This window comes from Coregonus lavaretus (genome assembly GCF_964263955.1).
Source record: "Coregonus lavaretus genome assembly, chromosome: 7".
Lineage (NCBI taxonomy): Eukaryota > Metazoa > Chordata > Actinopteri > Salmoniformes > Salmonidae > Coregonus > Coregonus lavaretus.
Window position 1 is genome coordinate 27,074,350 of NC_139994.1, and position 19,334 is coordinate 27,093,683.

Consider the following 19,334-nt stretch of genomic DNA (forward strand, 5'->3'; position numbering starts at 1 on the left):
TGACATGAGTGTAAATCAGTACTTCAGCTGTCAACTCATTCCATTTCCTAGTTCCCCACCCTCCACAAGTCTTAGTCCCTCCTCTTTCCCCCAATCCCTCCCTCCTTTTATTTCCTTCCAAAACGGAACCCAAAGCCTCCCTTCTCTCTGTTGAAAGCCTGAAGCCCGCCGGCGATGGACGTAAGAGCCTCGTTCCTCTTTCCTCCCCCCTCTTGGTAGTGCAGCGTGTCCATGTGGTGGCCGGTGAAGGGACCCAGGGGCCTCCTCTCCAGATCCCCCCTCTGGCCCCTCCTCATGCCCTCCTGTCTCCAGCTGTTCTCAGCCACTAGCTCCCTGAGCAGGCCCAGGCGTGGGTCCTCTGGCCCCAACTCCAGAAGTGGACCCCAGGGGCGGAGGCCCACCGCAGCTACAGTCCCGGGGACATCCAGGGAGGCCTGGAACTGGAGTAAGGCTGCCTCCCACTCAGGGTTATCTAACTTGGGCAGGATGGCAAAGGGGAAGTGGGGGTGCCCGTGTGCCCCTGGGATGGGAACCAGAAGAGCCAGGGAGAAAAGATTGAGCATCGGCTGAGAGGCACAGAGCAGGAACGAGGATAATCTCATCTATAGGTTGTTGGAAATATAAAGTAGTTGTGAAATAAATCACAAAATGTAAAAATAGACTGTCAATGCATAATATATTGCAAATCTCTCCAGATATTTGCAAAGCCCTGATTCTTAGGGCCCCATTCAAGAAAAAGGCTAAATGACCTGTGTGGGTTAAGATAAGATAGCAGCACACACTAAAATGCACACCTAACATGCAGTATTCTACAGGTATTTACATAGTGCTTACATAGAACCATTTACTGAGTCATATGTACCTGCTGTACATAGACAAACTGAATACCAACATCCACATCTAATACCAAACACATTAGCATTGATAGATGCATTGGCTTACCTTGTAGAATTCTCTGTGTTTCTGCCTTGACATCCCCCTTGACCCTTTAAATACCCCGATAAATGTAAAGAGTTTCAGCTGATAGCATCTTGTCCACTGTCCCCGATTGGTTAATCGGGCCCTTGACGCACATGTGTAATGCAACTGCGACATTAAATTCTTCTGACTTGGAAACAGGCCTCACTTAACTGATGGATTCTAAAGTGTCCAATTATTGTGCTTGATTATAAAGTGATTCTTTAGGATTTTCGAAGAAACCTTGTAAAGGTCTCAGTCATTAAGGTCATCTCACAGGGAGGACACGGACACAACTGAAAGAATTCCATTGTCCGGTTTCCTGACATAATCATTATAGTAATTTATAAATACTCTGGATCAGTCACTTTTCTCAATTGAACGATTAAAGTAAAAAAAATATATAAAAAAAACACGTCATATAACACCAACTATGGCTGCAATTCCAACACGAAATAACTGATCTTTTGTTTTCTGTAAACTGTGTGCCTTTCCAAATCATGTCCAATCAATTTAATTTAACACCGGCCGACTCTTAATCAAGTTGTAGAAACATCTCAAGGACAATCAATGGAAACAGGATGCACCTGAGCTCAATTTCGTGTCCCATAACAAAGGGTCTGAATACTTATGTAAATAAGGTATTAATTTTTTTGCAAACATTTCTAAAAACCTGTTTTCGTTTTGTCATTATGGGATATTGTGTGTAGATTGATGAGGATTTATTTTTAATTAATTTTAGAATAAGGCTATAACGTAACAAAATGTGGAGAAAGTCTAGGGGTCTGAATACTTTCCGAAGGTCCCTCAGCTGACAGTGCATGTCAGAACAAAAACCAAGCCATGAGGTCCAAGGAATTGTCCGTATAGCTCCGAGACAGGATTGTGTCGAGGCACAGATCTGGGGAAGGGTACCAAAAAATGTCTGCAGCATTGAAGGTCCCCAAGAACACAGTGGCCTCCATCAAAGTTTTGAACCACTAAGACTCTTCCTAGAGTTGGCCACCCGGCCAAACTGAACATTCGGTGGAGAAGGGCCTTGGTCAGGGAGGTGACCAAGAACCCGATGGTCACTCTGGCAGAGCTCCAGAGTTCCTCTGTGGAGATGGGAGAACCTTCAAGGAGGACAACCATCTCTACAGCACTCCACCAATCAGGCCTTTATGGTAGAGTGGCCAGACGGAAGCCACTCCTCAGGAAAAGGCACATGACAGCCTGCTTGGAGTTTGCCAAAAGGCACCTAAAGACTCTCAGACCATGAGAAACAAGATTCTCTGGTCTGATGAAACCAAGATTCAACTCTTTGGCCTGAATGCCAAGCGTCACCTCTGGAAGAAACCTGCTACCATCCCTACAGTTAAGCATGATGGTTGCAGCATCATGCTGTGGGGGTGTTTTTCAGCGGCAGGGACTGGGAGACTAGATGAACGGTTCACCTTCCAACAGGACAACAACCCTAAGCACACAGCCAAGACAATGCAGAAGTGGCTTCGGGACAAGTCTCTGTATGTCATTGAGTGGCCCAGCCAGAGCCCGGACTTGAACCCGATCGAACATCGCTGGAGAAACCTGACAATAGCTGTGCAGCAACGCTCCCCATCCAACCTGACAGAGCTTGAGAGGACCTGCAGAGAAGAATGGGAGAAACTCCCCAAATACAGGCGTGCCAAGCTTGTAGCGTCATATCCAAGAAGACTCGAGGCTGTAATCACTGCCAAAGGTGCTTCAACAAAGTACTGAGTAAAGGGTCTGAATATATATGTAAATGTAATATTTATATTTTTTATAAATTAGCAAAAATGTCTAAAAACCTGTTTTTATTTTGTCATTATGGGGTATTTAATCAATTTTAGAATAAGGCTGTAACGTAACAAAATGTGGAAAAAGTCAAGGGGTCTGAATACTTTCCGAAGGCACTATTTGTGCAATCATATAAATGGTTTGAGGTCACACTATAGATTCAATGAATTACTAAACAGAGCTGTCATCTTCATAGAGGACAGTCCTGTGTGCTTTGTAAATTGAAATTTTAAGAGGATTGTAGCCATTTTACATTTAGGTTATTTAGCAGATGCTCTTATTCAGTGTCCTTCAGTATTGTGTGCATACATTTTCATACTTTTACGTATATGTCCCACGTGGGAATCAAACCCACAACCCTGGCATTGCAAGCGCCATGCTCTACCAACTGAGCCACACAGGACCTCATCCTATTAATCCTTAACCTGGTCTGTTAAAACCAGTCTAGTAATATGTGACTTCTCCAATTTGACCGACTGATAGGAGTATACAGTACTTCAACTATCTTATCTGTTGAAAAATGCTTTTAGACAATGAGTAAACAGACAACCTATTCCTCAATCAGTTAATACAGCCCATTTATTAAAGTACAAAGAGCTCATATTGTCATATTTGTGGTGGGATTCGGATACATGATCTTACACACATTTCCTGGCACTCACTGTGTACAATATCATAACACAAACATCTATACATCTACTACTACTTGCACATATTGATATAACAGCCATGACAAACCGTGGAACAAAACAAGTAGGACAGAGGAATAATCATAAAATGCTTAAATTTACCATAGCATTATTATAACTAAAAGTCCATCAGTTCACGGAGCTGTACCGTAAACATGTCTAACATTGACCACGTTTACATGCACACCAATATCCCGTTATTATTCGGGATACTCAAGTATTCTGTTTTTGAGTTGACTCATAAACTACATATCCCCTTTACAATAACCCGAAAAAGCTTGTATCCCGGTTATAAGACACCCAGATAAGAAGCCTGGGATATGCTTTTCTTCGACGGGATACTGTAGCATGTAAACATCTTATCCCGTTTACTGTTGTTTTTCCTCAGTCTGCGCAGGATCAGTTTCGCATATCATGGGTGATGTGGGACGTTTGTATCGGATTGTCAAACGCACTTCAAAAAGTAGGCTACCTGCACAGTTCGATCCATCTTAATTCCATAGTAATTTGTTTTGCTGATACTCTGTACTGGACTGTATTACCTACTGGTTTAGCCTACTTTCACCCCTAATTTAGATACATTTCTGCAGGCCATATTATAATTTCCGACATTTGGTAGGCCATTTGTTAGTCAACCATAGTTAGATACATGCAGCTTCTCTTCTGTCATAACTTGTTGCCCTAGAAGACTAAATAAAGTAGTGCTCACCAGAATAATGTCTTACATCGATAGAATGAATGCATTAGTAATCTAGTTAACTCCGGTAAAGTTGTCTATTTCATTTAGGGCCTGGGGAGTAAACGCAACTCCAAAACAGTGGAAAGATTGTTCCTGTGCAAAATGTACAGATGTCATCAGTTTGACCGGTTTTAAGGAAATGAAAAGCTGAGAAAACGATGAAACACGCTTTTGATAAGAATTCAGTTGGTCTTGGGTGCATATTTTATGTGGTTGAAATACAGTCTGCTTGCATAAGTGTCAAAGATACCACGTTACACGCACAGTCGCATTTCCTCAAGAGATGCTGAAATAAATAAATCATTTTTCTCCACTCCTGTTGTATTATTTTACTGCAAGAAATGCATCATTCTGCAGGAGTTAATATTATATTAGGCTACATGTGAGAGGTTATAGGCCTACAGTCAGTGTCCATATATCAGAAACTATTCCATTCCATTTAACCCATATGAACTTAAGTTAGGAATATTCTGTTTATTCATGATACAGGGATACTCGTGAGCGGGATATCAAAGGTGCATGTAAACAGCTTATCCGGAATAAGACCTTAAGCGGGATATGAGCTACTATGCAGAATACGGTGTGCATGTAAACATGGTCAATAATATGGTTGAAGTACCTTGTCAGAATCCCCTTCTCTCCCCAATCCAGACTCCCCAAAGTCATAGGTCATCAAAGGGGAGAGCCTTGGTGCACCCTGGGAATTGTAGTCCAGGAAGAATGTGTCTTTAAAGCCTGCTGATTGGTCGGTGGGGCTTTGGGGCGGGTCACTGAGAGGGGCGGTGAGCAGAGAGAGCTCCAGTTGGTCGATGGTGCTGGTCTGGAAGGACTGGGACTGGTGGGAGGAGGTCACTTGGGACGGGGAGGCCGTAGCCATGGCGTCGAACCTCTGGGGGGCGGGTGAGTTGCTCTGCGACTCGTCGGCTGAGAGGGAACGCCTGAGCTTGGCCCTTGCATTCTGGAACCACACCTGAGAGTGTGTGTGTATGAGAGAGATAGAGATGAGAAATCACACACATTTTAAGCTTGACCTCAATGTCCATTTGTGACAGTTTGTCCGCATAATCCTGTACTGATTTTTTTTTGGGATCACTACTCCGGTCCAAATTTGTTCACAGTTAAAATCCTATGTTCTATGTCTCAAACCTGAAGCACTCTCTTGGGCAGACCGGTCCTGTGAGACAGACAGCTCCAATCCTTGCCATCAGGGTTGTGTTTCAGGGCGAAATAGGACTCCATGGCTCTCAACTGTTCGCTCCGAAAACATGTTCTGATTCGCTTGGTCCGCCTGCGGGCCAGGCCACCTGTAACGCCATCCTCCAGTCGTGGCTCAGGGCTGCTGACAGACTCCTCCCCTTCTGCTGTATCAAGATAGGTTGATATAGCAGACTGTCCATTTGAATATCATCTGTCATCTATGAATAACTCACCTTCTCTCTGCTTGAGGTGGAGCTTGTGAGAGGGTGGAGCACTGCAGTAATCATGGTAATGTGCTTGACAGTACAGGCTCTGCCCCTGTTGGCAGTATAGGTTTCCAGGCATCAAGGTGACATCACACTCCTTGAAATATAGAATTAGCACCATTGATGTAATTAAAAACGGTGCTTGGAGAGAGTGACTTCAATAGCCTCCTATTATGTTCCTATTAAAGTGTATTCAAGCTTATGTGTGGGCCTCTTGGCCTTTGTCAGAGCTTTTAGAAGTGAAAAAAAAAACGAATGTGTACCCAGGTTGACAAATACAGAATTATTAGATTTTATGCATATCAGGTCACCATTACCACAGGTTTGAGTAATAAACAATTACGGTAAGGGTAATTGCTCTACCTTATACTCTGATAGGTTTCTTAAACTATGGGTCAAAGTGGGCATGTGAGAGGTGGATCGCTAGTTATGAGAACACATCCATAATCTCACACTATTTCTTCTTAATTTGGGTTACCGGATGACAATTTAGGTCATGGGAGGACACAAATTTCTAATTTGGGTCTCGAGCTGAAAAAGTTATATAGAAGTGTCAAGGAGGTAGGGGAGGGGCTAGTGGTCAAAGTAGAATTGGACAGGTACTGTAAGTGCTAATTATAGATCCAAAATAGCTAACCTGGCAGGAAAAGCATTCGGGGTGAAAGGTCAGATCACCAGACCTCATGACCATTGCTGACGACGGGATTGGCTGGGAGCAGCGGGCACATCGTCCCACACTGAATAACCTGGCCAGTTAGAGAAATAAGATCTCTGTTAGCACTCAATATCCTTGAACAATATGAGACCTGAGCAGGTCTTTTACAACATTAACATGCTCCACTAAAGGAAATCACCTTTGACAGAAGAGAAAAGTGTGCAAATAGAAGATTGTCAGTAGCATGCAGAGTATTACTGTACAAGACAATGAAGATGGGACCAAAACAACCAAATGAGTGGTCTGATGCAGATAAGTAGGTAGAGACAGAATCGAAGCAACCAGAGCAGAGGTGTGTAAAGTGGGTGAAGACTGTAGAGCCACCTGCAGTAGTCCTGCTGGCAGTAGATGCTGCCGTCACGACAGTAGAGTGTGAGGTGCGTCTGGAGCTCACACTGGCATTGGCTACAGCGGAGACACGCCTCGTGCCACGCCCGCCCGGCAGCCAATAGGAGAAAGCGGTCGCAAACACGCCCCTCGCAGCCGGCACACACCAACGGCTCCTCTACTACGCCTGTAGCTGGAGACTGCAAAGCAAGAATAGAAATGTCATTCCGGGGCACAAGGGCTCCGTTGTAATACTTTACAAATGCATCCCTCCTTCCTCTGTTACTTGAGGTAATCACTGATATGAAATGACTGGAGAGGTGTAAGCTGACTCATGTCAGATCGATGATTAACGCTAGATAATTTAACAGGGCCATGAAGAGACATTTTAGGGGATCGTGGATGCCACTCTGTATAAAAATAGAGCCACATTTCTTGGTTTCCCTGCAATCGCCATTACCTCCATCAAACAAGACAACTCAGAATGTAGGGTCATGGATTTCCTGCTTACTTTGTGTACATAGTGGTTGTGTGGTCTAATGCACAGCCTGTTAGTTGAAGCGTGTGCACATGCATGTTCATTATGATGAACCCAGTTTATACCGGGAACAGTTTTCAGACATTCGCTACTGGAGCGGTGCAAAAAAGGAGCAAAGCTTCTCTTTATGGGAAGCTTGCAAATCATGAACTATTCATTAGAACCCCATAGAAGACAAAGGGAGTGTACATTTACATTTTTGTCATTTTAGCAGACGCTCTTATCCAGAGCGACTTACAGTTAGTGAATAGATATATTTTTTATACTGGCCCCCCGTGGGAATCGAACCCACAACCCTGGCGTTGCAAATGCCATGCTCTATCAACTGAGCTACATCCCTGCCGGCCATTCCCTCCCCTACCCTGGACGACGCTGGGCCAATTGTGCGCCGCCCATGAGTCTCCCGGTCGCGGCCGGCTGCGACAGAGCCTGGATTCGAACCAGGATCTCTAGTGGCACAGTTAGCACTGCGATGCAGTGCCTTAGACCACTGCGCCACTCAGAGTGTAGGGCCCTTGGCCACCATTGAGACTGTTCTCACACAACTACATTTTCAAAAATACTAACAAAATGTAAAGATATTTAGTCAAGAAATAATCAAATTCCCTATTTATTTTTTTCAGATACAATGGCTGTTTATGAATGTTAATTAAAAAATATTTGATCGCTCACAAAGCTGGGGCGTATGCTATTATTTTGTCCCCTTTTACAGTACTGTATGGGTTTTAGCCAACTCCTCTACTGTTGTCATAACAAGTACGTATGGCCGTCAGAACAGTCTGGGACCAGACTACAGGCTAGCTGGGGCTTACACTGGCTGTGGAATTCTCCTCTCCTGACTGTCTGCTCCCCTGATTCACTGACTCCTCCCCCTCGTCACCATGGAGGCTGCCATACAATAAGCCCTCCAGGGTGCTGCTGTCCTCTGGTGACATCATGATCGCCCTTGTGACAGAGGGAAAAAGAGGGATATGGATCACATCACATAACAATAAGACATTTAAAAGGGTTCTTGCTTATTCATTACACTATTTCATTATGTTTATTTCTAACACTATCCTTGCAGTGGATACTTCCATCTTCAATCCTAAAATGCACCTTTTACAAACATTTACAATACATGCAAGTAGACAACGTGGAATAAGAACTGATTTAGATTCTCTTGGCAAACAAATACATTGCTCTTAACATAACTATTCAATGAATTGGCTTGACTAGACTCATGAGTATAAAATGGTCTTACCTGACGTATTGATGTCCTGAAAGAATGCACTTTTTGGATCCCTAAACAATATCCCTTTAAAATTGCAACTTGAATAAACAGTACTATTCTCTGTCCATGCGAATACATGAACCCCTTCTCTTTGACTCAAACAATCCTCACGTCCACAGCACTATTGGGATACTACGCAAAAACAGTGTTCCCACTCCTCTGTAGTCGTTCAACTGGTGTGCCGTTTACTTTAAACATCTAACTCCCTAAATGTTGCCCGGTGTGTTTCTCGGTCCCAAGTGATGCCCCAGCACACCTGTAAACAGGACCATCAAGAGCTGTTTCAGGCAGATGGGAGAAGATTGGATTGGCTGCCTGCTGGGAAAGCGGGTAGATCAGGGGCCAGGAGGCAGCAGAAAGCTGTCCCAAGAGACCAATTAAAAAAGGAGAGCCAAAAGGGGCATCTGGGAACACCATACCATAGGCTGAAAATACAATGAGACAAAGGCAGTGGATGAAACCACATGCACACAAACACCACAGATGCATGTTAAAATTGGGCATGAAATATAAGAGGTTAACATTAAGAAAATTAATTTCCAGGTTTTAAGTATGGATCTGTAGTCCTATTATAGCTGTATGGGAACAGGTATACAAATAGGCATTTCAAATTGTTTTTCCTACCGAATAAAAACATTTATTTAAATCCAACATGAAAACAATTTATAAAAACATTATTTACAGTAACTCTCATATTTTCCAGATTTAACCAGTATACTAACTTGGCTTAGGTGCCATGAGGCCCAAAACACAGATGAACTAAAGCAGTATACCCAACAGTGTTTTTCCTTCAATGTACAAAACATTGGTCAACAGTCCTTGCCTGGGTGAGCCTTTTGTTATAGAATATACTGAGATTATAACTGGCATGAACATGGCAAGAACTTAATGCATGCGTGTTTGGGGCAAATTAGGTCCATTGATGCTTTGCATCAAAACACAGCACTGTTAGAGGTCCTCAGCACCCCATAGTACATGAGCCAAGGTCAGTGGTAAATTATATTAAAAAGAGACTATAACAGGCCCCACCCCAAGCCACACTGCTCGCTCCTCAATGGCTCATCTGAGTGTTCTCAGAGATTATCCACTCCTCGAATTCGCCGGGCAAGCTGAATGTCACGGGGGAATAGCGTTACACGCTTGGCGTGGACGGTACAAAGGTAGGCGTCGGAAAACAGTAAAACGAGGAAAGCCTCTGCAGCCTGGAAGAGAAATAATGGTGTCAAACAACGATGACCAGCAAATGTTCATATTCACAACAGTTAACAGGGATACAAAAACAGAGGGGATTTTTTTTTTTGGCTGATATGTAAATAAAAACGTTCAAAATAAGTGTACTATGATGTTATTATAAACTGTAAGGGAAGGGTTTAGAGTATTGATATAACAGTTCTTCAAATAAGCACAGGAGTGGGAAGTAACCTACCTCCTGCAATGCCAGAAGAGCATACACCTGCCATCTCATGAAGTCCCTGCTATATGTCTGACATACCTCCCGAACCTGAGTAGAGAACCTGAGTAAACAACCTTGAAATTCGCTGAAGATAAATAAATCACTAATAGGAAATATTAACTTGGGGTAGCAACTTGAAGTTTAAAAACAATCATTTTAGTTAATCTTTCTTGTATTTATTCCAAACTAAGACACCACCAATTTACCAGTCCCTTCAGGATTTTGCAGCATTTTTTAAATATATTTGCGGGCAAAAATACTAGATTTTGCTGCGGCAATTCTGACATTTTGCATGGCAATATGCAATGATTTTGTCCAAAATGCGCTGACAAGGGAAAAAGTTTGCTGACGTGTGGCTTCATTGGTCGAAATAGCAAGCCCCCTTTTTGAAGTGTGGTGATTGGTCAGTTTTATGTGATAATATTGAGATGATTTTACTATTGTATGCAGTAATAGTGCTGTGATTGGTCAAATATGCAAGCTCTCGCATAATATGCAAGGAATTGTTGATTTTGCAAAAAGAATTGCGATTGCAAAATCCTGGAAAGACTGGTTTACCCACATACACAGCAGAGTTCACAGGGCTAACTATGTATCATCAACAACAAGTAATGTATTGTCAGAGAGTGGCAGCATCCATCTAAGAACGTAAGGTGACTATAGACAAAATGGTAGTTTTAAAATCGGTCCACAGGAGCCATGTGCTAATCATTGTACCAGGCGTGCAAACGGTCCCTTGCGCAAAAGTCAGTGCTCTTCTGGTACTTGCGAATTTCCATCAGAACTCGGGTGCCAGGGCGAAACCTCTTCTTTCGCGGGGAGAGAGTTGGACCTGCAGGGGCTAGAGAGATCCAAATCATCTTTAAAACAATGAGAACCTTATAATATAATATGTATTCATTGCAACACTTTCAACTAGTGGTCACATAGCTAAACAAAAACAGTTTGCTTCAGTGTCACGATTGAGAAGGCATGAGTCCAACCCACATTTCCCCTCCTCCCCATCCTCCTCACCTGATGGTCCGCTCAGCCGTGATGCCTTTGCCTTTGATGCTGAAGCAGGCGCGGTTGGGGCTGGAGGCCGACGCTTGGGTGTTACACCCTTGCGCCGGCTTGCAGAAGAACCGTCATGATCGCGACGAGGCATCCTCCAATACTAGATCACAACACTGCGTCAAAGAAGCCACACTGTTGCCTGATGGTGAAGAGGATATGGAGAAAATACGTGTTTAGTGACTTGATCCAGTATTGACCATATAAGTTTGCTTGGTCTTCATCATTAATATTGCATGTCATCATCATAACACACCTGACCCTCTGTTAGCCATATGGAGCAGATTGGAAAAGAAGAGTAAAAGGGTTGGACTCAAACTGGATATAATTTTTTTTTTAAAGCATAATTTCCCTTTATGACAGGGGCGTCAAACTCATTCCACAGAGGGCCTGAATGTCTGCAGGTTTTTCTTATTTCCTTTCAAATTGTATCCAATTAAGACCTAGACAACCAGGTGAGGGGAGTTCCTAACTATTTCATGATATTAATTGCTTAATCAGGTACAAGGGAGGAGTGAAAACCTGCAGACACTCAGCCCTCCATGGAATGAGTGAGGGGTTTTGATTCATCTCGCCTGGGAGCCAGTGTAGGTGTGTTTTGCGAAGTCGGCTCAAAACAAAAGTGACATAATTAAGCACTTGTAGTAATGAGTAGGATTTCACATGCAAAAGCAATTGTTTGATAGAAAAGCTTTATCTGCCTTCCCAATGAAAACTATTTTATTTTTTATTAATTTTCAGGATGGAAAAACGCTTTCAGTGTAAACTTAAACTAAAACCAAATATAAAGTATATTGAACAAAAATATAAATGCAACAATTTCTAAGATTTTACCGAGTTACAGTTCGTAAGGAAATCAGTCAATTGAAAAATTCATTAGGCTCTAATCTATGGGATTTCACATGACTGGGCATAGGCTCACCCACTGGGGAGCCAGGCCCAGCCAATCATTTTTACATTTTAGTCATTTAGCAGACGTTCTTATCCAGACTTACAGTTAGTGAGTGCATACATTTTACATACAATCAGAATGGTTTTTCCCCCACAAAAGGGGGGACAGACAAAACTCATGAGCACCCCCCTCAAATGATCCCGCAGATAAAGAAGCCGGATGTGGAGGTCCTGGGCTGGCGTGGTTACACGTTGTCTGCGGTTGTGAGGCCGGATGGACGCATTCTCTAAAACGACATTGTCCGCAGCTTATGGTAGCGAAATGAACATTCAATTCTCTGGTAACAGCTCTGGGGACATTCCTGCAGTCAGCATGCCAAATGCACGCGCCCTCAAACTTGAGACATATGTGGCATTGTGTTGTGTGACAAAACTGCACATTTTAAAAGGGCCTTTAAATTTGAGAAAAATAAGCTTTTTGTGTGTATGGAACATTTCTGCGATTTTTTAAAATTTCAGCTCATTGAACATGGGACCAACACTTTACATGTTGTGTATATTTTTTGTAGAATGTATGTAGAAAAGATAATGGACCAACTAAATAAATTTATATATTTTTAAATTCTATAAATCACTCAGAAGGTAGCAGATAGCGAACTCGCCACACAACAAGCTAACTAGTTTGCTGGCATCGGTATGAACGCAGAGAACTTCGCAAATCAAGAATAACAATATCTAACTGGCAAGTTAATTTAAGGGAGGCAAGAAAGCTACATTGAGCAAGCACGCCACATCTAACATAGCAAACCATGCAGCGCTAGCATAACTTTCGAATGTGCTAAAATTACACACTTACCAACCGATAAAAATATATTATGTGAATAACTTATTGCCAACCATGCGCCAAATACTAAATTATCTCTGCAAGCATGCACGACATTTTCCCATGACACAGACGCGATCAAAATTCAAACACGCTCCTTGGTGTTCTTCTCCTTGCAGAGCAAATGAGAATTATGATGGGGGTATAAAAACGCCCTGTTTACCGTTACTCCAATGGGTGGTGTTAGAGAAGGTGAAGCTGCTCGTTTATTGGACAAGTCTCAGTCATATCGAGTTTCTGGTTTACCATTAGCTAAACTTAGTATGGTCACTCTGCTGTCTGTATTGGCCATACAGCATTTACTGCGATTCGGCCTCCGCAGAAGTCAGGGCATTTATACTTCTTGAGCTTCGCGGAGCTGCGCTGTTTGTTGTGAAGGAAGTTGTCAAGGAAGTGAGTTTGTTTATACAGAACATACCGCCACCACCACCTGTCAACCATTTATGTCAATGCGGAGCTATACAGAGCCCTCTGCATCGTTCTACATTGTTGGGAGGCAATGGCGATGTGGTATGGAGCTTGATTTCGCCTCTGCAAGCTTCCCTCCTTCCTCCTTCTCTGTGGATGACTTCGTCAACCATTTTGAAAAGAAGGTTAACGACATCCGATCCTCATTTATTAAGTCAAATGACACCGCTGGTCAGTGGCGGCTCCTGAAAAAATTCTCAGGGGGGGCAATTTTTCTGATGATTTAGGTGACCTACACACATTTTAAAAAAGATATGTCCAGCAACAACATGAAGACAGGGGCAGCATATAAGTCAATGCCAGAAGCATTTATTGACTGATCTCAAAAGTGTTGGCTTACAAAAGCAAAATAAGTTATCACAGTAAAAATAATCAAGGGTGTTCTTTCACATTCCTCAACACTGCATAAACAATATGCATTTCCATAAACAAATGAAATATCAGCTGAAAATACAGCATCTTGGTATTTGTTCAGATTGCAGGATCAACAAGAGCTTTTACCACATTTTTTGCCTCATGGTTGAATTGGAAATATGTGCACCTGAGCATAATTCACAACAAGCAAGCAGGAGCTTTTGATAGAGGCTACTGAAAACATTGATGCAAGTTATTGGTAATAAGAAATTTTTATAGACTTCCATATTCTGCCCTCTTGTATAGATTTGTGAAAATGAACAGTGATAGACATTTTGCCTGAAAACAGAATTTGAAAATAATTTCTAGAAAAGGTAAACACAGCTATCTGTATGGCTTTGTAAAAATGAACAACCATATTCTGGCCAATTGTATAGATTTGTAAATATGAACAACCATATTCTGGCCAATTGTATAGATTTGTAAAAATGAACATGAACAGATTTTTTTTTTTTTTTAACTTTAAAAAAAATGAAAAATAACTATTTTAAACAACATCAACTGTGAACTGATTTGGGCGTGTGTGTGTTACAGAGACAGACAGGGAGGGACAAAGAGAGAGAGAGGCTACATTACTTGTACTGAAACTGTTCTCTTCTCTCTTTCAATGCAGCAAAGCGGTCAATGACTTTCTCATTGAAATCAGGCATGCTGAGGACTAGTTCCCTCTCCATGGAAAGCATGGCCAGTGCATTCAGACGTTCCTGGCCCATTGAATTTCGCAGGAATGTCTTAACTCGTGTCAAAGTTGAGAAACATCTCTCAGATTCAGCTGTTGTCATGGGAGTAGTTATGAGGATGTTCAACAGAGTCACAGTCTCAGAGAACGTCTCCTGGAGGTTGTAGCTCATGAGAACCTGGTACAGTGCCAGTGCACCACAGTTTGACTTTCTCGTCGTCGGCAAAAAGACCGTTCAGTCTCTCCAAAAGCACACTGGCGATTGAGACTGAGGTTGATTCCGAGATGGGAAGGAACTCAAAAAAGCGCTCCTGCACTTTGTGGTTGCTATCTATGTACCTCAGCACAAGCACCAGCTGTGTCTGTGTAGAAACGTCCGTGGTCTCGTCAGCTTGGATAGCTACGAAGTTCGCCGACTTCACCTCCTCCACAATATGTTCCCTCATGACCGCTAGCATACACTCCAGTAGCTCGTTTTGAATGGTCTTTGATGTGAACTTCTTTCAAAGAGACAATCGAGTTGCACTGAACGCTAGCCATCTTGAGTGAGAGAGTAGTACGTGAATTGATTGACGCTGTTACCCGCTCTTTTCTTAGTTACGTTCATGGTTATGTTACGTATGACGAAAGTGCGTAAGTGCAAGCCCTCAGAAACCCATAGAGATTGTATTGAAAGCTCTGATATTTGAAAAAAAAAGATTTTACATTACAGTCTATGAGAGACTTCTGGGGCGATTTTCAACCTGACTGAAATCGCACCAAAAGGGGCGGGGCCATTTGAAGCACGACTTTAGCCTGATTGGACATTTAGTGGCAGATCAGACGTCTAGATTAGAACACTGATAACTACTGTTGCCGTGATATAATTGATTAGAAAAAAAATCCCTTCCTTTTCCCGTTTGGCAGTGCGTCGCCCATATCGCCCTAATGAACACACCGCCCCTGCCGCTGGTCCTACTCACACTGCCCTACCCTATGCTTTGACTTCTTTCTCCCCTCTCTCTCCAGATGAAATGTTGCAACAACCTGCCCGCTTGACCCTATCCCCTCCTCTCTTCTCCAGACCATTTCCGGAGACCTTCTCCCTTACCTCACCTCGCTCATCAACTCATCCTTGACCGCTGGCTATGTCCCTTCCGTCTTCAAGAGAGCGAGAGTTGCACCCCTCCTCAAAAAACCTACACTCGATCCCTCCGATGTCAAAAACTACAGACCAGTATCCCTTCTTTCTTTTCTCTCCAAAACTCTTGAGCGTGCCGTCTCTAGCCAACTCTCCTGCTATCTCTCTCAGAATTACCTTCTTGTTCCAAACCAGTCAGGTTTCAAGACTGGTCATTCAACTGAGACTGTTCTTCTCTGTGTCACGGAGGCTCTCCGCACTGCTAAAGCTAACTCTCTCTCCTCTGCTCTTATCCTTCTAGACCTATCTGCTGCCTTTGATACTGTGAACCATTAGATCCTCCTCTCCACCCTCTCCGAGTTGGGCATCTCCGGCGCTGCTCACTCTTGGATTGCGTCCTACCTGACAGGTCGCTCCTACCAGGTGGCGTGGCGAGAATCTGTCTCCGGACCACGTGCTCTGACCACTGGTGTCCCCCAGGGCTCAGTTCTAGGCCCTCTCCTATTCTCTCTATACACCAAGTCACTTGGCTCTGTCATATCCTCACATGGTCTCTCCCGAGTGGCGCAGTGGTCTAAGGCACTGCATCACAGTGCTAGCTGTGCCACTAGAGATCCTGGTTCGAATCCAGGCTCTGTCGTAGCTGGCCGTGACCGGGAGACCCATGGGGCGGCGCACAATTGGCCCAGCGTCGTCCAGGGTAGGGGAGGGAATGGCCGGCAGGGATGTAGCTCAGTTGGTAGAGCATGGCGTTGGCAACGCCAGGGTTGTGGATTCGTTTCCTACGGGGGGCCAGTATGAAAAATACAAATAATGTATGCACTCACTAACTGTAAGTCGCTCTGGATAAGAGCGTCTGCTAAATGACTAAAATGTAAATACAATTTAAATGTCTCTCCTATCATTGCTACGCAGACGACACACAATTCATTTTCTCCTTTCCCCCTTCTGACAACCAGGTGGCGAATCGCATCTCTGCATGTCTGGCAGACATATCAGTGTGGATGTCGGAACACCACTTCAAGCTGAACCTCGGCAAGACGGAGCTGCTCTTCCTCCCGGGGAAGGACTGCCTGCTCCATGATCTCGCCATCACGGTTGACAACTCCATTGTGTCCTCCTCCCAGAGTGCAAAGAACCTTGGCGTGACCCAGGACAACACCCTGTCGTTCTCCGCTAACATCAAAGCGGTGACCCGATCCTGCAGGTTCATGCTCTACAACATTCGCAGAGTACGACCCTACTTTACACAGAAAGCGGCACAGGTCCTAATCCAGGCACTTGTCATCTCCCGTCTGGATTACTGCAACTCGCTGTTGGCTGGGCTCCCTGCCTGTGCCATTAAACCCCTACAACTTATCCAGAACGCTGCAGCCCGTCTGGTGTTCAACCTTCCCAAGTTCTCTAATGCACCCCGCTCCTCCGCACACTCCACTGGCTTCCAGTTGAAGCTTGCATCTACTACAAAACTATGGTGCTTGCCTACGGAGCTGTGAGGGGAACGGCACCTCCTTACCTTCAGGCTCTGATCCTACACCCAAACGAGGGCACTACGTTCATCCACCTCTGACCTGCTAGCCCCCCTACCTCTACGGAAGCACAGTTCCCGCTCAGCCCAGTCAAAGCTATTCGCTGCTCTGGAACCCCAATGGTGGAACAAGCTCTCCCACGACGCCAGGACAGCGGAGTCACTGACCACCTTCCGGAGACACTTGAAACCCTACCTCTTTAAGGAATACCTGGAATAGTCTAACAGTAATCCTTCTACACCCCCCCTCCCCCAGTGGTGGTTGTCCCACTGGCTATCCTAAGTTGAATGCACCAATTTGTAAGTCGCTCTGATTAAGAGCGTCTGCTGAATGACTTAAATATTTAAAAAATTAAACGTAATCCTATTTACTTGGACACATCTGAAAACAGGCTACCTGATGGAACTCTGATAAATGCAGAAAATCGGCAATCAAAAGAAACATTCTAACACAGCGACCACTTTATTTTTGGGAAACATATTTGATTTGGAGTTCGTACATACAGTTGAAGTCTGAAGTTTACATACACCTTAGCCAAATATATTTAAACTCAGTTTTTCACAATTCCTGACATTTAATCCTAGTAAAAATTCCCTGTTTTAGGTCAGTTAGGATCACCACTTTATTTTAAGACTGTGAAATGTCAGAATAATAGTAGTGTGATTTTATTTAAGCTTTTATTTCTTTCATCACATTCCCAGTGGGTCAGGAGTTTACATACACTCAATTTGTATTTGGTAGCATTGCCTTTAAATTGTTTAACTTGGGTAAAACGTTTCGGGTAGCCTTCCACAAGCTTCCCACAATAAGTTGGGTGAATTTTGGCCCATTCCTCCTAACAGAGCTGGTGGAACTGAGTCAGGTTTGTAGGCCTCCTTTCTCGCACACGCTTTTTCAGTTCTGCCCACACATTTTCTATAGGATTGAGGTCAGGGCTTTGTGACGGCCACTCCAATACCTTGACTTTGTTGTCTTTAACCCATTTTGCCACAACTTTTGAAGTATGCTTGGGGTCATTGTCCATTTGGAAGACCCATTTGCGACCAAGCTTTAACTTCCTGACTGATGTCTTGAGATGTTGCTTCAATATATCCACATCATTTTCCTTCCTCTTGATGCCATCTATTATGTGAAGTGCACCAGTCCGTCCTGCAGCAAAGCACCCCCACAGCATAATGCTGCCACCCCCATGCTTCACGGTTGGGATGGTGTTCTTCTGCTTGCAAGAGTCCCCCTTTTTCCTCCAAACATAACGATGGTCATTATGGCCAAACACTTCTATTTTTGTTTCATCAGACCAGAGGACATTTCTCCAAAAAGTACAATCTTTGTCCCCATGTGCAGTTGCAAACCGTAGTCCGGCTTTTTTATGGCGGTTTTGGCGCAGTGGCTTCTTCCTTACTGCGCTGCCTTTCAGGTTATGTCGATATAGGACTCGTTTTACTGTGGATATAGATACTTTTGTACCTGTTTCCTCCAGCATCTTCACAAGGTCCTTTGCTGTTGTTCTGGGATTGATTTGCACTTTTCGCACCAAAGTACATTCATCTCTAGGAGACAGAACGCAACTCCTTCCTGAGGGGTATGACGACTGCGTGGTCCCATGGTGTTTATACTTGCGTACTATTGTTTGTACAGATGAACGTGGTACCTTCAGGCGTTTGGAAATTGCTCCCAACGATGAACCAGACTTGTGGAGGTCTACAATATTTTTTCTGAGGTCTTGGCTGATTTCTTTTGATTTTCCCATGATGTCAAGCAGAGGCACTGAGTTTGAAGGTAGGCCTTGAAATACATCCACAGGTACACCTCCAATTGACTAAAATGATGTCAATTAACCTATCAGAAGCTTCTCCCGAGTGGCGCAGTGCTAGCTGTGCTACTAGAGATCCTGGTTCGAATCCAGGCTCTGTCGTAGCCGGCCGCGACCGGGAGACCCATTGGGCGGCGCACAATTGGCCCTGCGTCGTCCAGGGTAAGGGAGGGAATGGCCGGCAGGGATGTAGCTCAGTTGGTAGAGCATGGGTTGTGGGTTCGATTCCAGTATGACATTTTTTCTAACTGTAAGTCGCTCTGGATAAGCGCATCTGCTAAATGACTAAAATGTAAATGTAAATGTAAAGCAATTACATAATTTTCGAGAATTTTCCAAGCTGTTTAAAGGAACAGTCAAGTAGTGTATGTAAACTTCTGACCCACTGGAATTGTGATACAGTGAATTATAAGTGAAATAATCTGTCTGTAAACAATTGTTGGAAAAATTACTTGTGTCATGCACAAAGTAGATGTCCTAACCAACTTGCCAAAACTATAGTTTGTAAACAAGAAATTTGTGGAATAGTT

General features: G+C 43.7%; 1 protein-coding gene and 1 pseudogene across 2 annotated transcripts; both read right to left on the reverse strand.

The window, feature by feature from the left end:
* Positions 1 to 3,318: 3,318 nt before the first annotated feature.
* Positions 3,319 to 8,166, reverse strand: LOC311132080 (LIM/homeobox protein Awh-like; the record flags this gene model as incomplete). Its single annotated transcript, XM_084165256.1, has 6 exons — positions 3,319 to 5,155; positions 5,332 to 5,546; positions 5,616 to 5,745; positions 6,286 to 6,394; positions 6,688 to 6,890; positions 8,041 to 8,166. The coding sequence occupies 6 exons, from the start codon at positions 8,164 to 8,166 to the stop codon at positions 4,784 to 4,786; spliced, it is 1,155 nt and encodes a 384-aa protein (XP_084021382.1). The 3' UTR covers positions 3,319 to 4,783.
* Positions 8,167 to 9,574: 1,408 nt separating this feature from the next.
* LOC311132171 (histone H3-like centromeric protein A) lies at positions 9,575 to 11,101 on the reverse strand (annotated as a pseudogene). Its single transcript has 4 exons — positions 10,969 to 11,101; positions 10,672 to 10,795; positions 9,928 to 10,002; positions 9,575 to 9,703 (listed from the first exon to the last, which is right to left on the reverse strand). The product of its transcript is annotated as a histone H3-like centromeric protein A (transcript).
* Positions 11,102 to 19,334: the final 8,233 nt, after the last annotated feature.